This window comes from Lampetra planeri, chromosome 65 (assembly GCF_965212315.1).
Source record: "Lampetra planeri chromosome 65, kcLamPlan1.2.h2, whole genome shotgun sequence".
Classification (NCBI taxonomy): domain Eukaryota; kingdom Metazoa; phylum Chordata; class Hyperoartia; order Petromyzontiformes; family Petromyzontidae; genus Lampetra; species Lampetra planeri.
Window position 1 is genome coordinate 554,542 of NC_136171.1, and position 26,812 is coordinate 581,353.

A 26,812-nucleotide genomic window follows, 5' to 3' on the forward strand; every position below is an offset into this window, starting at 1 on the left:
CAAAAAGTCAGACCACCCCCCTCAAATATGACGTCACAAAGCTCTACCCCCCCCCCCCCAAAAAAAAACATGCTTCAAATCGCTTTACACTATTGTCATTGTAGTGCGTATTTAATGTGGCGCTGCACTCTGATGTTGTAGGAGAAAACGTTTCTAAAAAAGTATATTTAATTAAGTAGAATGTGTTGTCTATATTTATTTAAAGTTGCGCATTTTGATGTGACGTCACATTTCTCAACCCTCCCCCCCCCCATTCGTCACACATCGTCACAAATGTCTGAACCCCTCCCCCCTAGGTGCGTGACGTAATTTATGGACGGCCCCTTATAGCAGTTATTCTCTATAGGCAGATTAATACATGATTATTCATGTGACTATTCAATGATTATTCAATGACTCTCACACACGAGATAATTTCACGCATTTACAAATCACCTCACGTACCCCCAGGGTCCCGCGCAAGCCCGGTTGAGAGAACCACCGGACTATACTTCGGTATAGAGTAGTATGATAATTGAAATAAAAAAATCGAGTTTTAACGGATATCGCGATTATACGAATCTATTCATAGGAATCGCCGAGAGCGCTCGCGAGTTGCTTGAGGCGGCGATCACGGCAGGCCCGCCGCGTGACGTCACGGCGCAACAGCTGATCGCATTCCACACGTGGAGCCCCCAAGAGGAGACTGAGCGTCGGAGTCTCCTCCACCTCCTCTCGGGATCGGTCTCTCGTCTCGGTGGGGGGCGATCCCCTCAGCGCTCGCCCCCATCTCTCAGCCCCCCCCCGCCGCCGCCGTGTGTGAGGGTCGCGTCTCTCGTGGCGTCTGGGAGAAGGTGAGAAGCGTCGAAGAGCCGCGTGGGCGCATTCTGAGCGGGGTTGCTGCTGCTCGTGGTGGTGGTGACGGCGCAGTGGTCGCTGGTTGATGAGTGGCAGCGGCGGGCTATTTATATCTGGGAGGGGGGGACAGGGAGAGAGACAGGGCAGGCGGAGAGAGACAGCGTCGGGAAGAGGAGATTGGGGGGCACAGGAGAGAGACAGCGGAAGAGTGAACGCACAGTGGAGAACGCAGAGTGCGTGCGGGTCAGCATTGCACACTCCACACTCACTCACTGCAGCACTCGCACTCACACTCACTCACATTCACTCACAATCACTCACTCCAGCACTCACTCACTCCAGCACTCACACTCACTCACTGCAAGACTCACTCACACTCACTCCAGCACTCTCACTCACTCTCCAGCACTCATTCACTGCAGTACTTACATGCACACTCATTAACACTCACTCAGTACTCACACTCGCTCACTCAATCTCCAGCACTCATTGAATGAATTACTCACAATCGCATTCCATAACTCACACTCATCTAAGTCTTCACACGAACTTACTGCAGTATTCATATACTCACTCTCCAGCACTCATTCACTCCCTCACATTCACGCCAGCACACTCTCAAACACAAAGATGCCATGTCTAGCCCGAACGGACCATTCGAGCAAGAGCTCTTAGCGAGCACTCTGTAACTTGCTGATCCGCCCTGCTCTGCGTAGCGCATCGCATAGCGCATCGCATTCCTCCTGCAGTAGGAATAAAGATTCTGATTCTGAAGGTCAGAACGGCACACGATGGCACCAGACCCGGCTGCCATTGTCTCTCAAGTGCTGAAGTTTACACACCGCGCCAGGAACTCGTTTGAGGTTGATTCGATCTAGGGGGAGGCCCAGGACTGGTACAGACAATCGTCACTGTTGTTGGCCGTGAGCGGGAATCGAACTCGGTTAGCCGGGTTCGTAGCGCAGCGTAGCGCAAACCGTTACAAAGATCCCCCCTATATAGCCTCAAGAGAGAATACGCATGTGTGTTGAACTTATGTCGCACCGTACGTAGCCAACCTTGCTAATCGGAGGTGCGGGGGAATGACAACAAACTGTTGAGGCAGATGCTGTTAGCCAGCGCCTACGAAGGCGGGCGCAACTTTCCAAACAACCGAAGCCATCACGAATCTCTCTCGATATGAGCCGATTTCACAATCGCTCCATTCTCCGCGACTAACGCAGCACTATCGGGTGCGCGTGGTTCCATTCCTCGCTTGTCACCGCTCCATTCTTATTCTCTCATCAACACCCTCCTCCTCCCTCCCTCCCTCCTCGTGTCTGGATGTCGTTCCGTACGTACGTTTTCCCCCACACTTTGCTCACTCTTCGGTTGTCTGTTCCGTCTTGCCCTGTTGATGTTTACGTCTGCGATCCGCGATGAGGATCGGGGTCAATGAGTTACATCGATACAAAACACAACAAACGATATGAGAGCAAGATAGAGAAAAATGTAAGCAAGTCGCTCAAGTAAATCGTTATGAATAAAGTTTAGAAGTACAACTTGCACGAGTACGTACATTCATGCTGATTTGTCAACATCAAATGCCAGCATGGGCAAGGCAGCAAAACAACAACAAAGTCCCACACCGAGACAACAACAGTCCCAGACCACAGCAAGACAACACGGATATGTGATGAGTTACGCGCACGGATTGGACATGTTCCTCCTAAGCCCTAAGGCAGGGGTGGGGAACCTTTTTTTCTGCCAAGGGCCATTTGGATATTTATAACATCATTCGCGGGCCATACAAAATTATCAACTTAAGAATTAGCCTGTTATATTTCGTCAAACATTTAATTAACTCGCCCCTAATGCGATGGCTGGAACTGCTTCTCTTTGGCGAGGCGTGTGATGTTAGCTAGTATTGATGATGTTGCTACTCGCAGCTGCTTTTCCAGGTTTGCTCCTAGATTTATTTAATTTCGAGTCCCGCCTGCGATTGCCTTGGCAGGGCCAAATCCAAATGATTTCGTGGGCCTCATACGGCCCGCGGGCCGGACGTTCCCCACCCCTGCCCTAAGGCAACCATCGGGTAAGCGAGCAAATGGGCAACTCGAGAGCATGGGCCGGGGATGGCAAACGCGGCATCGATTATTTGTTTCCGATATCAGTGGGGTGGTGGTGGTGGCGGCTCTGGTGCACGTGGCAGCTGTGATCCAGCACTGTGGAGGCAGCAGCCGAGGGTTGATGGAGCACCACACAGATGGGGTGAAGCTCCCATCCCGTGAGTGTTGAGTGGCCGTACCCTCTGGCTTGCCAGGAGAAGGCGGTGCAGCCAAGTGTGGACGAATCTCCATCTGTTCCAACTCCCTTCCCGTGGGCATTGAGGAGCCATACGCTGGCTCATCAGGAGAAGGCGGTGCTGTGCCGTCTATGTGGGAGTGTTTCCCCATCGCACGTTTTCTCCAGGTACTCTAATTTCCAAAGACCAAGATCCCCCGTATAGCCTGAACAGACGGTTGGGGAAAGTGCTGTTAGCGAGCACCTTTGAAGGCCGGCATGGCACACGAGGGCGTGGGTGGCCAGCACCACGTTCGGCCCCCTTTGTCTCCCTAGTGAGGATGTTTATACATCGCACCTGGTACTAATTTGAGACTGAGTCGACCTAGAGTAGGCTCAGGGCAGGTTCAGATAATCGTCAGTGGTGTTGTCGACCTAGAGGAGGCCCAGGGCAGGTTCAGATAATCGTCAGTGGTGTTGGCCGTGAGCGGGAGTCGAACTCCATATGCCAGATTCGTTAGCGCACTAACCGCAACGCTACCGCTCCTTAATAGCTGCAGTTTCCTTCGACATATAAACACATTATTTCGCCAATAATGCTGTCATATATAGAGCATCTCAGAGCTTGGGCAAATGTTGGTAGCACCAACTCCTCATCGCGTGGCTGCTGCTGCTTTCCCGCTCGTCTTTGGTTCCTCTAAAAAAATGTTCATGGAAGCTGATTCGTAAGTGCGGGTGTTCGTAAGTCTAGGACTACCTGTATCAATCACATCATTTTGTAAAATATTCTTAATATTTTGGTGGAGTTTTGGTGGTACTGGAGTGGGGTGCACGTGGTAGTGACGGTGGAGTAGAGGGCACGTGATGGTGGAGTGGGGGACACATGGTGGTGAAGTTGGAGGCACGGTGGTGGTGGAGTGGGGTGGTGGAGATGTTGGAGTGGGGGGCACGTTGGTGGTGGAGTGGGGAGCACGTGGTGGTGGCGGTGGAGTGGGGGGTACGTTGGTGGTGGAGTGGGGGACTCATGGTGGTGGAGTGGGGGGCACGTGGTGGTGGCGGTGTTGTAGTGAAGGAGCCCGCAGCTGCCCTCCTCCCCCACAGCGTCGCGAGCTTGACTCGGTGAGCGAGACCGAGTCTATTTATAGAGCATGCCTCTCGATGTTTCTGGACCCCCCCCCCATCACCTACAGTGGACAAGGGGCCAGCGCCTCACTCAACGACGTGGGAGAGAGAATTCATACTCCTTGGTTATTTCGGTAAAGTCACGTAGTTCTTTCTACCTACGTGACTTTACCGAAAGAACCAAAGAGTATGGATTCCTGCAGTCACGAAAACTTCAAATCAAGAGAGAGAATTCACTTAAGCGGCGATGCAGAGGAGGCGACACTTGCGCCACACAGCCAGAAGCCTGCAGGGCCTGTGTTCGATTCCGGTTATCCACTCTTGCCTGTTACAACTTTGACAATAGTCCTGTTTATTTAGGCCTTTGGGCCTCTGTTCGCCACCGTGGGCACCACGGTAGTGAGATGTTAACTACCTCGCCTGCTATACAGGAGATCGTGGACTCGACCCCGATCCTGTCGCCTGCTGTATATTTGGAGTTTGTGGTGCCTCTCTCCCCATGGTCGTGTGGATTTTTCTCCAGGTCCTGCGGTTTTTCCCTCCACATTTTAAATCAGAGTGCATTTAGAATATTTGGCTGCTATAAATTTCCACATGATAAGCCACTTCGTTGAACTATTTGTTGCCAGGTCATACCTGGTAAAATAAAAAAAAGGATTATTTTAAATATCCCCCTTATATCCTTAAACAGACTGTTGGAACAAGAGCTGTTAGAATCACTTATGAAGGCCAGAACCTCGCACAAAGGGGGTGGGTGGCCAGAACCACACCCCGGCCACCTTTGTCTCCATAGTGGGGATGTTTACACGTAGTCCCGAGGTACTAATTTGATGCTGAGTTGACCTAGGGGAGGCCCAAGAGCGGTTCAGATATTGGCCCTGAGCAGGAATCGAACTCGCGTAGCCAGGGTCATAGGTTGGCGTGCTAACCACTGCGCCACAGCTCCCTCAACACACGTGTAGTGATTGACTCGGAGACACTAAGAGTAGGAGGCACTCTGTTTATTAACATGGCCTGACAGTTAACACTTTGTAACTACGGTTCCCAGTCAGGACAGCTGGTAGACTGCCTGACTGGTGATGCCGAGACGGTGAAGACGGAGACGACGGTGAAGAATCCAGCAGCATGACGGGATCCCAATCCACACGACAGCCCCGAGGTCCCCCCTCCAGGGGCCCCTCTTATACTGTCAGCGCGGCCTGGCTCCGCCCCCGGCCACGCCCCCTTCTGGAACCTACTAGCGGGTTCTCCATGTGTCCCTTCAGTGACCCTTCCCCTAGATCCCTCTCTGGTCTATCACCTGGCCTGCTGTCAGTCAGGGCTGCTGTAAGCTGCAGATCCCCTTCCCCACCAGCAGCCAGCACTATGCTGCTACGTGACTGATTCCATGTCACTACATACGTATAAACCAAGACAAACATAGATAGTAATTATGTTTGCTGTACTCACAACGATGCACCAAAACCTCGCAAGCTGCCTCCACACTGCTGGATTCCAGGACAGCCACGTGCAGCAAAGCCAGAGTAACACATCACATTATTCAGCTTCTATAACATACACCTAGAGTTTGTTGAAACTAAAATGGCAATTAATTGCTAAGTTTAATGACAATCAAAGGATGTAATATTTAAAAAAACGTGCTGCGTGGTGCTATGCTGGTAAGCTTGGAAGGCAGGTATTTTATTGCTGTATCTGTGTGATCGCGTAACGTCATTGTACAGGTTCGATATACACAGTCACTAACTTTTCATTGCATACCGTAACATTCATAATATTGCTTCGTGATAATTGTGTGGATAACCATCAGGGCTCCTGAGTTAATTTCACGTATCGCGAAGCCTGAGTCGGGCCTAATCAGTCGACTGAACATCTGTGAAAACTCATGGACGTCTGTTAAAAATAGATGTTTAGCTCATCGGATTTCTCCAGTAGAAACAAAGATTCTGATTCTGAGAGTGTAGTTGAGCCTCTGTGCGTCAGGCCTATCTGACGGAGCACGTGGCAGAGCCTGCGTCTGTCCTGGTGATGCACTGAATATAAAATAAAGCACAATGCACCCCTGATGTTACTTAAATGTTTTTAAAAATATAGCATGAGGATTTAATTATTATTATTTAAGGACTGCAAAAGCAGGGGGATCGCTTGTTTTTTTCAGAGGATACTGTCGTGGACTTTTAATGGACGCCTTGCGACCCGATTTCAAGGTTAATACGAAATGAGGGCAAGGTTTCGACTTTTATCACGCTCGAATCACTTCGCTTTGTGACATTCGCCACGAATTGTGGCTGGACAAGGTCATAATCGCTTCTGCCAAGCCTGTTGAGATCCCCCAGACCGGATCATCACAGTGCTTGGTGTATTATTGGCCACCTTTGGTATATACAGTCTGGAATTATTTTAACGTGGTAGTAGTTGCGTTCCTGAAGAACACCGCGTTATGGAAAAATCGTGTTATAATATGCAATGTAGGGTAAAGCACAGTCCACGATAACACGTGAGATGCGTACGCAGGCTGAACCAAGACTACTGAGGCGCTGAGGTTAGCATCTAGAAGCATCCAGAAGCATCCCGCCTTGTGTGATGCTACGCCGAGGCAACTGTACGACTGCTTATTCCTACTCGTGCGATATAATTTCGTTCGCTCGATCGCATTATATCCAATTCGCATCCGTATTACATGAAAAATTGTTACCGAATACATTCATCGCGTTATATCCAATTCGCGTTGTGAAGACACGCGGTGTTAAAGGAGAACAGACTCGATTGTGTAGAGGATTCTATGACAATAATTATGATTCAACGTGTTTAGCCAGGAAAGCCTCATCGATCTTGATTTGAAACTTTCGTGACTGCAGGAATCCATACTCTTTGGTTCTTTCGGTAAAGTCACGTAGGTATAAAATAAAATAAATCACGACGTTTCGGGCACAAGACAAGCGTCCATCATCAGAAGCCTCATCGAGTCTCAATACTTTTACAGGAGAGGTCTTGCAGTTTTCGCAGTTGGGGGAGGGGGGGGCGATGTTTCTGCTGCTTCATGATCCCAATTGAGTAATTTCCAGGAAGAAGCAGGGAAAAGTGTTGTGACCTGGATTAATGATGGCTTCTGATGGTTCTCTTCGGTGAATCGATGGCGTCGTCACACAATAATGTGTGGTGCTTTTTCAATAAGTGTACCTGCTTGACAGCTCGTGTATGAACATCTGGAATAAGATAGCATTTAATTTGACCATGTCTCAGGGTTCAGCAGCAGTATATATTTATAATTTCACACATCACGGTGACTATGATTTCTTGCATTTTCATTCTTGCTTCCTGGATCTTGTCTTAGAGATGCTTCACAGTTTCAAGTGGAACGTCGCACTATGTAATTGTTGCGAAATCTGGCTGTGAGAATTGCTCTCTAATTTTACAAGTGAGTGTGTGAGCGAGTGGTTGGGTGAATGGTTAAGTGAGTGGGTGAGTAAGTGGGTGAGAGTGTGTGATTGGATAAGTGGTTAGGTGAGTGAGAGAGTGGTTGAGTGAGTGGTTTAGTGAATGGTTAAGTGAGTGGGTGTCAGAGTGAGAGTGTGAGTGAGTGCTTGAGTAAGTGAGTGGGTCAGTCAGTGGATGAGAGTGTGGGTAAGTGAGTGGGTGAGTCAGTGGGTGAGAGTGTGTGATTGGGTAAGTGGCTGGGTCGGTCAGAGAGTGTGAGTTAAGCATTGAGTGGGTGAGTGGGTAATTCAGTGGGTGAGAGTGTGTGGTTGGGTGGGTGAGAGAGTGGTTGAGTGCTTGAGGGAGTGAGTGTTAGAGTGAGTGAGTGTTAAAGTGAGTGGGTGTTAGTGAGTGAGCCGAAGCAACAATCGGCGTGTTGTCGGTAAAACGCTTGTCACACCGCCTGATAATTAAATTATTGTGGCTGTGTCGGGTGGTGGAGGGTTCTCGAGGACACAGACCTCTTCAGATGATTCCGTAGCAGCCTAACCCGCAAATCAATTCCCAATAATATTGCAAGCATGCACTGAAAATGTCTGCGGTCCCTACATGTGAAGTGCCCGAGTCTGAACTCTGTTTTCACGACACCTATATTTAGACACGTGTTTTTGTGTCTGCTCTCTGTGCACTCAAAGCCTTCAATTTGAGCATTCAAAACATATGCTCCTCTGTGTTTCTCTCTGCTGTACCGTGTCTCTGCTTCTCCTTATGCCTCTCTGCTGCTCCAAATCTCTCTGCTGCTTTGTCTCTCTCTGCCGCTCCGTGTCTCTCTCTCTGCCGCTCCGTGTCTCTCTCTCTGCCGCTCCGTGTCTCTCTCTCTGCCGCTCCGTGTCTCTCTCTGCCGCTCCGTGTCTCTCTCTGCCGCTCCGTGTCTCTCACTGCCGCCCCGCGTCTCTCACTGCCGCCCCTGCCGCTCTGCGTCTCTCACTGCCGCTCCGTATCTCTCTCTGCCGCTCCGTGTCTCTCTCTAGGTGGCGATGGCCACAGAGGAGGGGGACGGGGAGATGACGCACGCAGACGAAAGGGTGGAGAGCATGGCGAGTCGAGCCGGAGTAGGTGAGCCTGCAGACAACAGGGAAGAACGCCCTGGAGGAAGGGATGAGCGCCCTGGAGGAATGGAGGAGTGCCCTGGAGGAAGGGAGGAACGCCCTGGAGGAAGGGAGGAACGCCCTGGAGGAAGGGAGGAACGCCCTGGAGGAAGGGAGGAGCGTGCCAGAGGAAGGGAGGAACGCCCTGGAGGAAGGGAGGAACGCCCTGGAGGAAAGGATGAACGCTCTGGAGGAAGGGATGAGCGCCCTGGAGGAATGGAGGAATGCCCTGGAGGAAGGGAGGAACGCCCTGGAGGAAGGGAGGAGCGCGCCAGAGGAAGGGAGGAAAGCCCTGGAGGAATGGAGGAGCGCCCTGGAGGAAGGGTGGAACGCCCTGCAGGAACGGATGAGCGCGCAAGAGGAAGGGAGGAGAGCCCTGGAGGCAGGGAGGAGCGCCCTGGAGGAAGGGAGAAACTCCTTGGAGGAAGGGATGAACGCCCTGGAGGAAGGGATGAGTGCCCTGGAGGAATGGAGGAGTGCCCTGGAGGAAGGGAGGAACGTCCTGGAGGAATGGAGGAGCGCGCCAGAGGAAGGGAGGAGCGCCCTGGAGGAAGGGAGAAACTCCTTGGAGGAAGGGAGGAGCGCCCTGGAGGAAGGGAGAAACTCCTTGGAGGAAGGGAGGAACGTCCTGGAGGAATGGAGGAGCGCGCCAGAGGAAGGGAGGAGCGCCCTGGAGGAAGGGAGAAACTCCTTGGAGGAAGGGAGGAGCGCCCTGGAGGAAGGGAGAAACTCCTTGGAGGAAGGGAGGAACGTCCTGGAGGAAGGGTGGAGCGTGCGGACAGCAGCCAGGCATTGGAAGATGACAAGTCGGACGTGCTCTCTGTGCAATCTCGCTACCTCCGCAGTGGCTCCTTCAGCCGGTGAGACACCGAGACACAGTTCACAGAGACAATGAGCTGAGACAGAAACAATTATACACTCGGGAACAGACACTGAGATGCAGGGACACAGCACACAGAGACACTGATATACTAAGACACAGACCCTGAGACATACACAGTCACTGAATCTTCTTTCATATGGCTGGTGTAGATGCAGAGCAGTCACTACAATTTCACATTCAGGTGGTCAAGCCAGTCAGGAGTAGCGGAGTGTATCACCGCGATCAGGCACTGCGTCGTTATACGTTGTACGGTCTGTTCTGGGTGCCCAGAGTCGCACACTGGAGAGTTTTTAAGGTTACATTTGATCCTCATGGCGGTACCCTCTGTACCAAATATAGAAAAAATGGCCGAGGCAATTAAATATGTTATTTCTGGGACACGATTTTTTTCCAGGGGTGTTCTTCACTCCGGGACTGGGGTACCAATCAATCCGAAACCGGTGCTACTCTGCGATGTCGAAAAGCCAACCATTAGCATAAGAAATCTGTTATCGAAAAATTCAACATTGAATAGTGCATCGTGTACAGCTCGCCGAGATGAGTCGATTGCCGTATCGCCGACCATCAACAGACTAAAAATTACTGCATCACGGAAATTATGCGAGAGCCGGAGTACTATGGAACCCCGGGGTACCGCCATAAGGTTCATTTGTGCATCATCAGGTATCCACATCTGATATGGTTTGTGCAGTGGATGCGGTTTTGGGTGGAGCATGAGCTTTGTGGAAGATCAGACCTAGGGATCTTCATCATTGGGTCCTCCACAACAAGGCGGTGTTTGTTTGTGAATTCTTTTGAACTCCATTCAGCTCTCCAAGCTTCATTGGGGTTGAACTCGCATCGTTGAAGGTTAAGCACATGAGTCCAAAAAGGCTTACGTGAAGTGGTGATGAGGAGCGTGATTGAGGTCCTGATGAATGGGAAGGTGACTGGTATGGAGGGCATCCAAGACGTGGGTTTCTTGGAGCATCAGGAAATTGATGTTGCGGGCGTTCATTCAGTTCGCGAGCTACTCGGAATTCGCCCGGGAGAGTCCCTCAATATTCAATTGGAGGATCCTTGTCCCAGCATCTATGTGGTGCTTTGTTTTGCCCTGAACAAGGCCTTTGGTGTGGCTTGTGCCGTTGCTCCCGATGATCGATGTTCAGTCGCCGCGTTGATGCCGTTCGTCTTGATTTATCACTCAACAGATTGGGCCGCGTGAAGGGTTGCCATCTCTCGTCACTGAATGAGACACAGGGAATGAGACACAGGGAATGAGAGGGGGAATGAGACACCGGGAATGAGAGACAGGGACACTGCAAGAGACGCAGAGACACAGCACGTATACTCACACGTGACTGGTACGCGGTTTGTGCGATCTCTCCCCTGCACTCCCTCCCCGCAGGTTCTCCGTGTCCTATGACACAGACACAGAGAGCATCCACATGGAGCCCATACACCTCTCCTCGAGCCTGGCCGCAGCGCAGATCATCAAGGAGGGTAACGAGCGCGGACACGCCCTCATCTACATTGTAGCTCCGTGTGTGTGTGTATCACTCATCTACTCTGTAGCTCCGTGTGTGTGTCACTCATCTACCCTGTTGCTCCATGTGTGTGTGGGGATCACTCATCTACCCTGTTGCTCCGTGTGTGTGTCACTCATCTACCCTGTCGCTCCGTGTGTGTGTCACTCATCTACCCTGTCGCTCCGTGTGTGTGTCACTCATCTACCCTGTTGCTCCGTGTGTGTGTGTCACTCATCTACCGTGTCGCTCCGTGTGTCACTCATCTACCCTGTCGCTCCGTGTGTGTGTCACTCATCTACCCTGTCGCTCCGTGTGTGTGTGTCACTCATCTACACTGTCGCTCCGTGTGTGTGTGTGTCACTCATCTACCCTGTCGCTCCGTGTGTATGTGTCACTCATCTACACTGTCGCTCCATGTGTGTGTGTGGATCACTCATCTACCCTGTCGCTCCGTGTGTGTGTGTCACTCATCTACCCTGTCGCTCCGTGTGTGTGTGTGTCACTCATCTACCCTGTCACTCCGTGTGTGTGTGTTACTCATCTACCTTGTCGCTCCGTGTTTGTGTGTGTGTATCAGTCATCTACCCCTGTCGCTCCGTGTGTGTGTGTGTCACTCATCTACCCTGTCGCTCCGTGTGTGTGTGTGTGTCACTTATCTACCCTGTCGCTCCATGTGCATGTGGATCACTCATCTACCCTGTCGTTCCGTGTGTGTGTGTGTCACTCATCTACCCTGTCGCTCCGTGTGTGTGTGTGCACTCATCTACCCTGTTGCTCTGTGTGTGTGGATCACTCATCTACCCTGTCACTCCGTGTGAGTGTGTCACTCATCTACCCTGTCGCTCTGTGTGTGTCACTCATCTACCCTGTCGCTCCGTGTGTGTGTGTCACTCATCTACGCTGTCACTCCGTGTGTGTGTCACTCATCTACCCTGTCACTCCGTGTGTGTGTGGGGATCACTCATCTACCCTGTCGCTCCGTGTGTGTCACTCATCTACCCTGTCGCTCCGTGTGTGTGTCACTCATCTACCCTGTCGCTCCGTGTGTGTGTGTGTCACTCATCTACCCTGTCGCTCCGTGTGTGTGTGTGTCACTCATCTACCCTGTCGCTCCGTGTGTGTGTGTCACTCATCTACCCTGTCGCTCCGTGTGTGTGTGTCACTCATCTACCCTGTCGCTCCGTGTGTGTGTGTCACTCATCTACCCTGTCGCTCCGTGTGTGTGTGTCACTCATCTACCCTGTCGCTCCGTGTGTGGGGATCACTCATCTACCCTGTCGCTTCGTGTGTGTGTGTGTCACTCATCTACCCTGTCGCTCCGTGTGTGTGTGTGGAGATCACTCATCTACCCTGTCGCTCCGTGTGTGTGTGTGTCACTCATCTACCCTGTCACTCCGTGTGTGTGTGTATCACTCATCTACCCTGTCGCTCCGTGTGCGTGTGGATCACTCATCTACCCTGTCGCTCCGTGTGTGTGTCACTCATCTACCCTGTCACTCCGTGTGTGTGTCACTCATCTACCCTGTCGCTCCGTGTGTGTGTGTCACTCATCTACTCTGTCGCTCCGTGTGTGTGTGTCACTCATCTACCCTGTCGCTCCGTGTGTGTGTGTGTGTGTCACTCATCTACCCTGTCGCTCCGTGTGTGTGTGTCACTCATCTACCCTGTCACTCCATGTGTGTGTGTATCACTCATCTACCCTGTCGCTCCGTGTGCGTGTGGATCACTCATCTACCCTGTCGCTCCGTGTGTGTGTGTCACTCATCTACCCTGTCACTCCGTGTGTGTGTCACTCATCTACCTTGTCGCTCCGTGTGTGTGTCGCTCATCTACCCTGTCGCTCCGTGTGTGTGTGTCACTCATCTACCCTGTCGCTCCGTGTGTGTCACTCATCTACCCTGTCGCTCCGTGTGTGTGTGTCACTCATCTACCCTGTCGCTCCGTGTGTGTGTGTGTCACTCATCTACCCTGTCGCTCCGTGTGTGTGTATCACTCATCTAACCTGTCGCTCCGTGTGTGTGTGTGTCACTCATCAACCCTGTCGCTCCGTGTGTGTGTGTCACTCATCTACCCTGTCGCTCCGTGTGTGTGTGTCACTCATCTACCCTGTCGCTCCATGTGTGTGTGTGTGTCACTCATCTACCCTATCGCTCCGTGTGTGTGTCACTCATCTACCCTGTCGCTCCGTGTGTGTCACTCATCTACCCTGTCGCTCCGTGTGTGTGTGTCACTCATCTACCCTGTCGCTCCGTGTGTGTGTGTCACTCATCTACACTGTCGCTCCGTGTGTGTGTGTGGATCACTCATCTACCCTGTCGCTCCGTGTGTGTGTGTCACTCATCTACCCTGTCGCTCCGTGTGTGTGTGTCACTCATCTACACTGTCGCTCCGTGTGTGTGTGTGTCACTCATCTACCCTGTCGCTCCGTGTGTGTGTGTCACTCATCTACACTGTCACTCCGTGTGTGTGTGTTACTCATCTACCTTGTCGCTCCGTGTTTGTGTGTGTGTATCAGTCATCTACCCCTGTCGCTCCGTGTGTGTGTGTGTCACTCATCTACCCTGTCGCTCCGTGTGTGTGTGTGTGTCACTTATCTACCCTGTCGCTCCGTGTGCATGTGGATCACTCATCTACCCTGTCGCTCCATGTGTGTCACTCATCTACCCTTTCGCTCCGTGTGTGTGTCACTCATCTACCCTGTCGCTCCGCGTGTGTGTGTCACTCATCTACCCTGTCGCTCCGTGTGTGTGTGTCACTCATCTACGCTGTCGCTCCGTGTGTGTGTGTGTATCACTCATCTACCCTGTCGCTCCGTGTGTGTGTATCACTCATCTACCCTGTCGCTCCGTGTGTGTGTGTGTCACTCATCTACCCTGTCGCTCCGTGTGTGTGTGTGTGTCACTCATCTACCCTGTCGCTCCTTGTGTGTGTGTCACTCATCTACCCTGTCGCTCCGTGTGTGTGTCACTCATCTACCCTGTCGCTCCGTGTGTGTGTGTCACTCATCTACACTGTCGCTCCGTGTGTGTGTGTGGATCACTCATCTACCCTGTCGCTCCGTGTGTGTGTCACTCATCTACCCTGTCGCTCCGTGTGTGTGTGTCACTCATCTACCCTGTCGCTCCGTGTGTGTGTGTGTCACTCATCTACCCTGTCTCTCCGTGTGTGTGTGGGGATCACTCATCTACCCTGTTGCTCTGTGTGTGTGTGTCACTCATCTACCCTGTCACTCCGTGTGTGTGTGTTACTCATCTACCTTGTCGCTCCGTGTTTGTGTGTGTGTATCAGTCATCTACCCCTGTCGCTCCGTGTGTGTGTGTCACTCATCTACCCTGTCGCTCCGTGTGTGTGTGTGTGTCACTTATCTACCCTGTCGCGCCGTGTGCATGTGGATCACTCATCTACCCTGTCGCTCCGTGTGTGTGTCACTCATCTACCCTGTCGCTCCGTGTGTGTGTCACTCATCTACCCTGTCGCTCTGTGTGTGTGGATCACTCATCTACCCTGTCACTCCGTGTGTGTGTGTCACTCATCTACCCTGTCGCTCTGTGTGTGTCACTCATCTACCCTGTCGCTCCGTGTGTGTGTGAGTCACTCATCTACCCTGTCGCTCTGTGTGTGTGTGTGTGTGGATCACTCATCTACCCTGTCGCTCCGTGTGTGTGTGTCACTCATCTACCCTGTCGCTCCGTGTGTGTGTGTGTGTATCACTCATCTACCCTGTCGCTCCGTGTGTGTGTGTGTCACTCATCTACCCTTTCGCTCCGTGTGTGTGTCACTCATCTACCCTGTCGCTCCGTGTGTGTGTGTCACTCATCTACCCTGTCGCTCCGTGTGTGTGTCACTCATCTACGCTGTCGCTCCGTGTGTGTGTGTGTGTATCACTCATCTACCCTGTCGCTCCGTGTGTGTGTATCACTCATCTACCCTGTCGCTCCGTGTGTGTGTGTGTCACTCATCTACCCTGTCGCTCCGTGTGTGTGTGTGTCACTCATCTACCCTGTCGCTCCTTGTGTGTGTGTCACTCATCTACCCTGTCGCTCCGTGTGTGTGTGTCACTCATCTACCCTGTCGCTCCGTGTGTGTGTGTCACTCATCTACACTGTCGCGCCGTGTGTGTGTGTGTGGATCACTCATCTACCCTGTCGCTCCATGTGTGTGTGTCACTCATCTACCCTGTCGCTCCGTGTGTGTGTGTCACTCATCTACCCTGTCGCTCCGTGTGTGTGTGTCACTCATCTACGCTGTCGCTCCGTGTGTGTGTGTGTATCACTCATCTACCCTGTCGCTCCGTGTGTGTGTATCACTCATCTACCCTGTCGCTCCGTGTGTGTGTGTGTCACTCATCTACCCTGTCGCTCCGTATGTGTGTGTGTGTGTCACTCATCTACCCTGTCGCTCCGTGTGTGTGTCACTCATCTACCCTGTCGCTCCGTGTGTGTGTGTCACTCATCTACCCTGTCGCTCCGTGTGTGTGTGTGTGTGTCACTCATCTACCCTGTCTCTCCGTGTGTGTGTGGGGATCACTCATCTACCCTGTTGCTCTGTGTGTGTGTGTCACTCATCTACCCTGTCACTCCGTGTGTGTGTGTTACTCATCTACCTTGTCGCTCCGTGTTTGTGTGTGTGTATCAGTCATCTACCCCTGTCGCTCCGTGTGTGTGTGTCACTCATCTACCCTGTCGCTCCGTGTGTGTGTGTGTGTCACTTATCTACCCTGTCGCTCCGTGTGCATGTGGATCACTCATCTACCCTGTCGCTCCGTGTGTGTGTCACTCATCTACCCTGTCGCTCCGTGTGTGTGTCACTCATCTACCCTGTCGCTCTGTGTGTGTGGATCACTCATCTACCCTGTCACTCCGTGTGTGTGTGTCACTCATCTACCCTGTCGCTCTGTGTGTGTCACTCATCTACCCTGTCGCTCCGTGTGTGTGTGAGTCACTCATCTACCCTGTCGCTCTGTGTGTGTGTGTGTGTGGATCACTCATCTACCCTGTCGCTCCGTGTGTGTGTGTCACTCATCTACCCTGTCGCTCCGTGTGTGTGTGTGTGTATCACTCATCTACCCTGTCGCTCCGTGTGTGTGTGTGTCACTCATCTACCCTTTCGCTCCGTGTGTGTGTCACTCATCTACCCTGTCGCTCCGTGTGTGTGTGTCACTCATCTACCCTGTCGCTCCGTGTGTGTGTCACTCATCTACGCTGTCGCTCCGTGTGTGTGTGTGTGTATCACTCATCTACCCTGTCGCTCCGTGTGTGTGTATCACTCATCTACCCTGTCGCTCCGTGTGTGTGTGTGTCACTCATCTACCCTGTCGCTCCGTGTGTGTGTGTGTCACTCATCTACCCTGTCGCTCCTTGTGTGTGTGTCACTCATCTACCCTGTCGCTCCGTGTGTGTGTGTCACTCATCTACCCTGTCGCTCCGTGTGTGTGTGTCACTCATCTACACTGTCGCGCCGTGTGTGTGCATGTGGATCACTCATCTACCCTGTCGCTCCGTGTGTGTGTCACTCATCTACCCTGTCGCTCCGTGTGTGTGTCACTCATCTACCCTGTCGCTCTGTGTGTGTGGATCACTCATCTACCCTGTCACTCCGTGTGTGTGTGTCACTCATCTACCCTGTCGCTCTGTGTGTGTCACTCATCTACCCTGTCGCTCCGTGTGTGTGTGAGTCACTCATCTACCCTGTCGCTCTGTGTGTGTGTGTGTGTGGATCACTCATCTACCCTGTCGCTCCGTGTGTGTGTGTCACTCATCTACCCTGTCGCTCCGTGTGTGTGTGTGTGTATCACTCATCTACCCTGTCGCTCCGTGTGTGTGTGTGTCACTCATCTACCCTTTCGCTCCGTGTGTGTGTCACTCATCTACCCTGTCGCTCCGTGTGTGTGTGTCACTCATCTACCCTGTCGCTCCGTGTGTGTGTCACTCATCTACGCTGTCGCTCCGTGTGTGTGTGTGTGTATCACTCATCTACCCTGTCGCTCCGTGTGTGTGTATCACTCATCTACCCTGTCGCTCCGTGTGTGTGTGTGTCACTCATCTACCCTGTCGCTCCGTGTGTGTGTGTGTCACTCATCTACCCTGTCGCTCCTTGTGTGTGTGTCACTCATCTACCCTGTCGCTCCGTGTGTGTGTGTCACTCATCTACCCTGTCGCTCCGTGTGTGTGTGTCACTCATCTACACTGTCGCGCCGTGTGTGTGTGTGTGGATCACTCATCTACCCTGTCGCTCCATGTGTGTGTGTCACTCATCTACCCTGTCGCTCCGTGTGTGTGTGTCACTCATCTACCCTGTCGCTCCGTGTGTGTGTGTCACTCATCTACGCTGTCGCTCCGTGTGTGTGTGTGTATCACTCATCTACCCTGTCGCTCCGTGTGTGTGTATCACTCATCTACCCTGTCGCTCCGTGTGTGTGTGTGTGTCACTCATCTACCCTGTCGCTCCGTATGTGTGTGTGTGTGTCACTCATCTACCCTGTCGCTCCTTGTGTGTGTGTCACTCATCTACCCTGTCGCTCCGTGTGTGTGTCACTCATCTACCCTGTCGCTCCGTGTGTGTGTGTCACTCATCTACACTGTCGCTCCGTGTGTGTGTGGGGATCACTCATCTACCCTGTCGCTCCGTGTGTGTGTCACTCATCTACCCTGTCGCTCCGTGTGTGTGTCACTCATCTACCCTGTCGCTCCGTGTGTGTGTGTGTGTCACTCATCTACCCTGTCTCTCCGTGTGTGTGTGGGGATCACTCATCTACCCTGTTGCTCTGTGTGTGTGTGTCACTCATCTACCCTGTCACTCCGTGTGTGTGTTACTCATCTACCTTGTCGCTCCGTGTTTGTGTGTGTGTATCAGTCATCTACCCGTGTCGCTCCGTGTGTGTGTGTCACTCATCTACCCTGTCGCTCCGTGTGTGTGTCACTTATCTACCCTGTCGCTCCGTGTGCATGTGGATCACTCATCTACCCTGTCGCTCCGTGTGTGTCACTCATCTACCCTGTCGCTCCGTGTGTGTGTGTCACTCATCTACCCTGTCGCTCTGTGTGTGTGGATCACTCATCTACCCTGTCACTCCGTGTGTGTGTGTGTGTATCACTCATCTACCCTGTCGCTCCGTGTGTGTGTATCACTCATCTACCCTGTCGCTCCGTGTGTGTGTGTGTCACTCATCTACCCTGTCACCCCGTGTGTGTGTGTGTGTCACTCATCTACCCTGTCGCTCCTTGTGTGTGTGTCACTCATCTACCCTGTCGCTCCGTGTGTGTGTCACTCATCTACCCTGTCGCTCCGTGTGTGTGTGTCGCTCATCTACACTGTCGCTCCGTGTGTGTGTGTGTGGATCACTCATCTACCCTGTCGCTCCATGTGTGTGTGTCACTCATCTACCCTGTCGCTCCGTGTGTGTGTGTCACTCATCTACCCTGTCGCTCCGTGTGTGTGTGTGTCACTCATCTACCCTGTCTCTCCGTGTGTGTGTGGGGAACACTCATCTACCCTGTTGCTCTGTGTGTGTGTCACTCATCTACCCTGTCACTCCGTGTGTGTGTGTTACTCATCTACCTTGTCGCTCCGTGTTTGTGTGTATCAGTCATCTACCCCTGTCGCTCCGTGTGTGTGTGTCACTCATCTACCCTGTCGCTCCGTGTGTGTGTGTGTGTGTCACTTATCTACCCTGTCGCTCCGTGTGCATGTGGATCACTCATCTACCCTGTCGCTCCGTGTGTGTGTCACTCATCTACCCTGTCGCTCCGTGTGTGTGTCACTCATCTACCCTGTTGCTCCGTGTGTGTGTGTCACTCATCTAACGTGTCGCTCCGTGTGTCACTCATCTACCCTGTCGCTCCGTGTGTGTGTCACTCATCTACCCTGTCGCTCCGTGTGTGTGTCACTCATCTACACTGTCGCTCCGTGTGTGTGTGTGTGTCACTCATCTACCCTGTCGCTCCGTGTGTGTGTGTGTCACTCATCTACACTGTCGCTCCATGTGTGTGTGTGGATCACTCATCTACCCTGTCGCTCCGTGTGTGTCACTCATCTACCCTGTCGCTCCATGTGTGTGTGTCACTCATCTACCCTGTCACTCCGTGTGTGTGTGTTACTCATCTACCTTGTCGCTCCGTGTTTGTGTGTGTGTATCAGTCATCTACCCCTGTCGCTCCGTGTGTGTGTGTCACTCATCTACCCTGTCGCTCCGTGTGTGTCACTTATCTACCCTGTCGCTCCGTGTGCATGTGGATCACTCATCTACCCTGTCGCTCCGTGTGTGTGTCACTCATATACCCTGTCGCTCCGTGTGTGTGTGTCACTCATCTACCCTGTCGCTCTGTGTGTGTGGATCACTCATCTACCCTGTCACTCCGTGTGTGTGTGTCACTCATCTACCCTGTCGCTCTGTGTGTGTCACTCATCTACCCTGTCACTCCGTGTGTGTGTGTGTGTCACTCATCTACCCTGTCGCTCTGTGTGTGTGTGTGTGTGGATCACTCATCTACCCTGTCGCTCCGTGTGTGTGTGTCACTCATCTACCCTGTCGCTCCGTGTGTGTGTGTGTGTATCACTCATCTACCCTGTCGCTCCGTGTGTGTGTGTGTCACTCATCTACCCTTTCGCTCCGTGTGTGTGTCACTCATCTACCCTGTCGCTCCGTGTGTGTGTGTGTGTCACTCATCTACCCTGTCGCTCCGTGTGTGTGTGTCACTCATCTACGCTGTCGCTCCGTGTGTGTGTGTGTGTATCACTCATCTACCCTGTCACTCCGTGTGTGTGTATCACTCATCTACCCTGTCGCTCCGTGTGTGTGTGTGTGTCACTCATCTACCCTGTCGCTCCGTGTGTGTGTGTGTGTCACTCATCTACCCTGTCGCTCCGTGTGTGTGTGTCACTCATCTACCCTGTCGCTCCGTGTGTGTGTGTGTGTGTCACTTATCTACCCTGTCGCTCCGTGTGCATGTGGATCACTCATCTACCCTGTCGCTCCGTGTGTGTGTGTCACTCATCTACCCTGTCGCTCCGTGTGTGTGTCACTCATCTACCCTGTTGCTCCGTGTGTGTGTGTCACTCATCTAACGTGTCGCTCCGTGTGTCACTCATCTACCCTGTCGCTCCGTGTGTGTGTCACTCATCTACCCTGTCGCTCCGTGTGTGTGTCACTCATCTACACTTTCGCTCCGTGTGTGTGTGTGTGTCACTCATCTACCCTGTCGCTCCGTGTGTGTGTGTGTCACTCATCTACACTGTCGCTCCATGTGTGTGTGTGGATCACTCATCTACCCTGTCGCTCCGTGTGTGTCACTCATCTACCCTGTCGCTCCGTGTGTGTGTGTCACTCATCTACCCTGTCACTCCGTGTGTGTGTGTTACTCATCTACCTTGTCGCTCCGTGTTTGTGTGTGTGTATCAGTCATCTACCCCTGTCGCTCCGTGTGTGTGTGTCACTCATCTACCCTGTCGCTCCGTGTGTGTCACTTATCTACCCTGTCGCTCCGTGTGCATGTGGATCACTCATCTACCCTGTCGCTCCGTGTGTGTGTCACTCATCTACCCTGTCGCTCCGTGTGTGTGTGTCACTCATCTACCCTGTCGCTCTGTGTGTGTGGATCACTCATCTACCCTGTCACTCCGTGTGTGTGTGTCACTCATCTACCCTGTCGCTCTGTGTGTGTCACTCATCTACCCTGTCACTCCGTGTGTGTGTGTGTCACTCATCTACCCTGTCGCTCTGTGTGTGTGTGTGTGTGGATCACTCATCTACCCTGTCGCTCCGTGTGTGTGTGTCACTCATCTACCCTGTCGCTCCGTGTGTGTGTGTGTGTATCACTCATCTACCCTGTCGCTCCGTGTGTGTGTGTGTCACTCATCTACCCTTTCGCTCCGTGTGTGTGTCACTCATCTACCCTGTCGCTCCGTGTGTGTGTGTGTGTCACTCATCTACCCTGTCGCTCCGTGTGTGTGTGTCACTCATCTACGCTGTCGCTCCGTGTGTGTGTGTGTGTATCACTCATCTACCCTGTCACTCCGTGTGTGTGTATCACTCATCTACCCTGTCGCTCCGTGTGTGTGTGTGTGTCACTCATCTACCCTGTCGCTCCTTGTGTGTGTGTCACTCATCTACCCTGTCGCTCCGTGTGTGTGTCACTCATCTACCCTGTCGCTCCGTGTGTGTGTGTCACTCATCTACACTGTCGCTCCGTGTGTGTGTGTGGATCACTCATCTACCCTGCCGCTCCGTGTGTGTGTGTCACTCATCTACCCTGTCGCTCCGTGTGTGTGTGTCACTCATCTACCCTGTCGCTCCGTGTGTGTGTGTGTCACTCATCTACCCTGTCTCTCCGTGTGTGTGTGGGGAACACTCATCTACCCTGTTGCTCTGTGTGTGTGTCACTCATCTACCCTGTCACTCCGTGTGTGTGTGTGTTACTCATCTACCTTGTCGCTCCGTGTTTGTGTGTATCAGTCATCTACCCCTGTCGCTCCGTGTGTGTGTGTCACTCATCTACCCTGTCGCTCCGTGTGTGTGTGTGTGTGTGTGTCACTTATCTACCCTGTCGCTCCGTGTGCATGTGGATCACTCATCTACCCTGTCGCTCCGTGTGTGTGTCACTCATCTACCCTGTCGCTCCGTGTGTGTGTCACTCATCTACCCTGTTGCTCCGTGTGTGTGTGTCACTCATCTACCGTGTCGCTCCGTGTGTCACTCATCTACCCTGTCGCTCCGTGTGTGTGTCACTCATCTACCCTGTCGCTCCGTGTGTGTGTGTGTGTCACTCATCTACCCTGTCGCTCCGTGTGTGTGTGTCACTCATCTACACTGTCGCTCCATGTGTGTGTGTGGATCACTCATCTACCCAGTCGCTCCGTGTGTGTGTGTCACTCATCTACCCTGTCGCTCCGTGTGTGTGTCACTCATCTACCCTGTCACTCCGTGTGTGTGTGTGTTACTCATCTACCTTGTCGCTCCGTGTTTGTGTGTGTGTATCAGTCATCTACCTCTGTCGCTCCGTGTGTGTGTGTGTGTGTCACTCATCTACCCTGTCGCTCCGTGTGTGTGTGTGTGTCACTTATCTACCCTGTCGCTCCATGTGCATGTGGATCACTCATCTACCCTGTCGTTCCATGTGTGTGTGTGTCACTCATCTACCCTGTCGCTCCGTGTGTGTGTGCACTCATCTACCCTGTTGCTCTGTGTGTGTGGATCACTCATCTACCCTGTCACTCCGTGTGAGTGTGTCACTCATCTACCCTGTCGCTCTGTGTGTGTCACTCATCTACCCTGTCGCTCTGTGTGTGTGTCACTCATCTACGCTGTCACTCCGTGTGTGTGTGGGGATCACTCATCTACCCTGTCGCTCCGTGTGTGTCACTCATCTACCCTGTCGCTCCGTGTGTGTGTCACTCATCTACCCTGTCGCTCCGTGTGTGTGTGTGTCACTCATCTACCCTGTCGCTCCGTGTGTGTGTGTGTCACTCATCTACCCTGTCGCTCCGTGTGTGTGTCACTCATCTACCCTGTCGCTCCGTGTGTGTGTCACTCATCTACCCTGTCGCTCCGTGTGTGTGTGTCACTCATCTACCCTGTCGCTCCGTGTGTGTGTGTCACTCATCTACCCTGTCGCTCCGTGTGTGGGGATCACTCATCTACCCTGTCGCTCCGTGTGTGTGTGTGTCACTCATCTACCCTGTCGCTCCGTGTGTGTGTGTGGAGATCACTCATCTACCCTGTCGCTCCGTGTGTGTGTGTCACTCATCTACCATGTCACTCCGTGAGTGTGTGGATCACTCATCTACCCTGTCGCTCCGTGTGTGTGTCACTCATCTACCCTGTCACTCCGTGTGTGTGTCACTCATCTACCCTGTCGCTCCGTGTGTGTGTGTCACTCATCTACTCTGTCGCTCCGTGTGTGTGTGTCACTCATCTGCCATGTTGCTCCGTGTGTGTGTGTGTGTGTCACTCATCTACCCTGTCGCTCTGTGTGTGTGTGTCACTCATCTACCCTGTCACTCCATGTGTGTGTGTATCACTCATCTACCCTGTCGCTCCGTGTGAGTGTGGATTACTCATCTACCCTGTCGCTCCGTGTGTGTGTCACTCATCTACCCTGTCACTCCGTGTGTGTGTCACTCATCTACCCTGTCGCTCCGTGTGTGTGTCACTCATCTACCCTGTCGCTCCGTGTGAGTGTGTCACTCATCTACCCTGTCGCTCCGTGTGTGTGTGTGTGTGTCACTCATCTACCCTGTCGCTCCGTGTGTGTGTGTCACTCATCTACCCTGTCGCTCCGTGTGTGTGTGTGTCACTCATCTACCCTGTCGCTCCATGTGTGTGTGTCACTCATCTAACCTGTCGCTCCGTGTGTGTGTGTGTCACTCATCAACCCTGTCGCTCCGTGTGTGTGTGTGTGTCCCTCATCTACCCTGTCGCTCCGTGTGTGTGTGTCACTCATCTACCCTGTCGCTCCGTGTGTGTGTGTGTCACTCATCTACCCTATCGCTCCGTGTGTGTGTGTCACTCATCTACCCTGTCGCTCCGTGTGTGTGTCACTCATCTACCCTGTCGCTCCGTGTGTGTGTGTCACTCATCTACACTGTCGCTCCGTGTGTGTGTGTGGATCACTCATCTACCCTGTCGCTCCGTGTGTGTGTGTCACTCATCTACACTGTCGCTCCGTGTGTGTGTGTGGATCACTCATCTACCCTGTCGCTCCGTGTGTGTGTGTCACTCATCTACCCTGTCGCTCCGTGTGTGTGTGTCACTCATCTACCCTGTCGCTCCGTGTGTGTGTGTTACTCATCTACCTTGTCGCTCCGTGTTTGTGTGTGTGTATCAGTCATCTACCCCTGTCATTCCGTGTGTGTGTGTCACTCATCTACCCTGTCGCTCCGTGTGTGTGTGTGTCACTTATCTACCCTGTCGCTCCGTGTGCATGTGGATCACTCATCTACCCTGTCGCTCCGTGTGTGTCACTCATTAACCCTTTCGCTCCGTGTGTGTGTCACTCATCTACCCTGTCGCTCCGTGTGTGTGTGTCACTCATCTACCCTGTCGCTCCTTGTGTGTGTGTCACTCATCTACGCTGTCGCTCCATGTGTGTGTGTGTATCACTCATCTACCCTGTCGCTCCGTGTGTGTGTATCACTCATCTACCCTGTCGCTCCGTGTGTGTGTGTGTCACTCATCTACCCTGTCGCTCCGTGTGTGTGTGTCACTCATCTACCCTGTCGCTCCTTGTGTGTGTGTCACTCATCTACCCTGTTGCTCCGTGTGTGTGTGTCACTCATCTACCCTGTCGCTCCGTGTGTGTGTGTCACTCATCTACACTGTCGCTCCGTGTGTGTGTGTGGATCACTCATCTACCCTGTCGCTCCGTGTGTGTGTGTCACTCATCTACCCTGTCGCTCCGTGTGTGTGTGTCACTCATCTACCCTGTCGCTCCGTGTGTGTGTGTGTGTCACTCATCTACCCTGTCTCTCCGTGTGTGTGTGGGGATCACTCATCTACCCTGTTGCTCTGTGTGTGTGTGTGTCACTCATCTACCCTGTCACTCCGTGTGTGTGTGTTACTCATCTACCTTGTCGCTCCGTGTTTGTGTGTGTGTATCAGTCATCTACCCCTGTCGCTCTGTGTGTGTGTGTCACTCATCTACCCTGTCGCTCCGTGTGTGTGTGTGTGTGTCACTTATCTACCCTGTCGCTCTGTGTGCATGTGGATCACTCATCTACCCTGTCGCTCCGTGTGTGTGTGTCACTCATCTACCCTGTCGCTCCGTGTGTGTGTGTGTCACTCATCTACCCTATCGCTCCGTGTGTGTGTGTCACTCATCTACCCTGTCGCTCCGTGTGTGTGTCACTCATCTACCCTGTCGCTCCGTGTGTGTGTGTCACTCATCTACACTGTCGCTCCGTGTGTGTGTGTGGATCACTCATCTACCCTGTCGCTCCGTGTGTGTGTGTCACTCATCTACACTGTCGCTCCGTGTGTGTGTGTGGATCACTCATCTACCCTGTCGCTCCGTGTGTGTGTGTCACTCATCTACCCTGTCGCTCCGTGTGTGTGTGTCACTCATCTACCCTGTCGCTCCGTGTGTGTGTGTTACTCATCTACCTTGTCGCTCCGTGTTTGTGTGTGTGTATCAGTCATCTACCCCTGTCATTCCGTGTGTGTGTGTCACTCATCTACCCTGTCGCTCCGTGTGTGTGTGTGTCACTTATCTACCCTGTCGCTCCGTGTGCATGTGGATCACTCATCTACCCTGTCGCTCCGTGTGTGTCACTCATTAACCCTTTCGCTCCGTGTGTGTGTCACTCATCTACCCTGTCGCTCCGTGTGTGTGTGTCACTCATCTACCCTGTCGCTCCTTGTGTGTGTGTCACTCATCTACGCTGTCGCTCCATGTGTGTGTGTGTATCACTCATCTACCCTGTCGCTCCGTGTGTGTGTATCACTCATCTACCCTGTCGCTCCGTGTGTGTGTGTGTCACTCATCTACCCTGTCGCTCCGTGTGTGTGTGTCACTCATCTACCCTGTCGCTCCTTGTGTGTGTGTCACTCATCTACCCTGTTGCTCCGTGTGTGTGTCACTCATCTACCCTGTCGCTCCGTGTGTGTGTGTCACTCATCTACACTGTCGCTCCGTGTGTGTGTGTGGATCACTCATCTACCCTGTCGCTCCGTGTGTGTGTGTCACTCATCTACCCTGTCGCTCCGTGTGTGTGTGTCACTCATCTACCCTGTCGCTCCGTGTGTGTGTGTGTGTCACTCATCTACCCTGTCTCTCCGTGTGTGTGTGGGGATCACTCATCTACCCTGTTGCTCTGTGTGTGTGTGTGTCACTCATCTACCCTGTCACTCCGTGTGTGTGTGTTACTCATCTACCTTGTCGCTCCGTGTTTGTGTGTGTGTATCAGTCATCTACCCCTGTCGCTCTGTGTGTGTGTGTCACTCATCTACCCTGTCGCTCCGTGTGTGTGTGTGTGTGTCACTTATCTACCCTGTCGCTCTGTGTGCATGTGGATCACTCATCTACCCTGTCGCTCTGTGTGTGTGTCACTCATCTACCCTGTCGCTCCGTGTGTGTGTGTCACTCATCTACCCTGTCGCTCTGTGTGTGTGGATCACTCATCTACCCTGTCACTCCGTGTGTGTGTGTCACTCATCTACCCTGTCGCTCTGTGTGTGTCACTCATCTACCCTGTCGCTCCGTGTGTGTGTGTGTGTCACTCATCTACCCTGTCGCTCCGTGTGTGTGTGTGTGTATCACTCATCTACCCTGTTGCTCCGTGTGTGTGTGTGTCACTCATCTACCCTTTCGCTCCGTGTGTGTGTCACTCATCTACCCTGTCGCTCCGTGTGTGTGTGTCACTCATCTACCCTGTCGCTCCGTGAGTGTGTGTGTCACTCATCTACGCTGTCGCTCCGTGTGTGTGTGTGTATCACTCATCTACCCTGTCGCTCCGTGTGTGTGTATCACTCATCTACCCTGTCGCTCCGTGTGTGTGTATCACTCATCTACCCTGTCGCTCCGTGTGTGTGTCACTCATCTACCCTGTCGCTCCGTGTGTGTGTGTCACTCATCTACCCTGTCGTTCCTTGTGTGTGTGTCACTCATCTACCCTGTCGCTCCGTGTGTGTGTCACTCATCTACCCT

General features: G+C 52.8%; 1 protein-coding gene across 1 annotated transcript in view; it reads left to right on the forward strand.

Moving 5' to 3' along the window:
* The first annotated feature begins 685 nt into the window (after nt 1-685).
* The window catches only part of STYXL2 (serine/threonine/tyrosine interacting like 2), a 101,522-nt gene continuing 75,395 nt past the window's right edge, over nt 686-26,812 (forward strand). Inside the window, exons 1-3 of the mRNA XM_078619903.1 lie at nt 686-833; nt 8,667-9,643; nt 11,054-11,148. Of these exons, the coding sequence (XP_078476029.1) occupies nt 8,673-9,643; nt 11,054-11,148 (1,066 nt within the window). The 5' untranslated portion in view covers nt 686-833; nt 8,667-8,672. The remainder of the gene's footprint in view (nt 834-8,666; nt 9,644-11,053; nt 11,149-26,812) is intronic.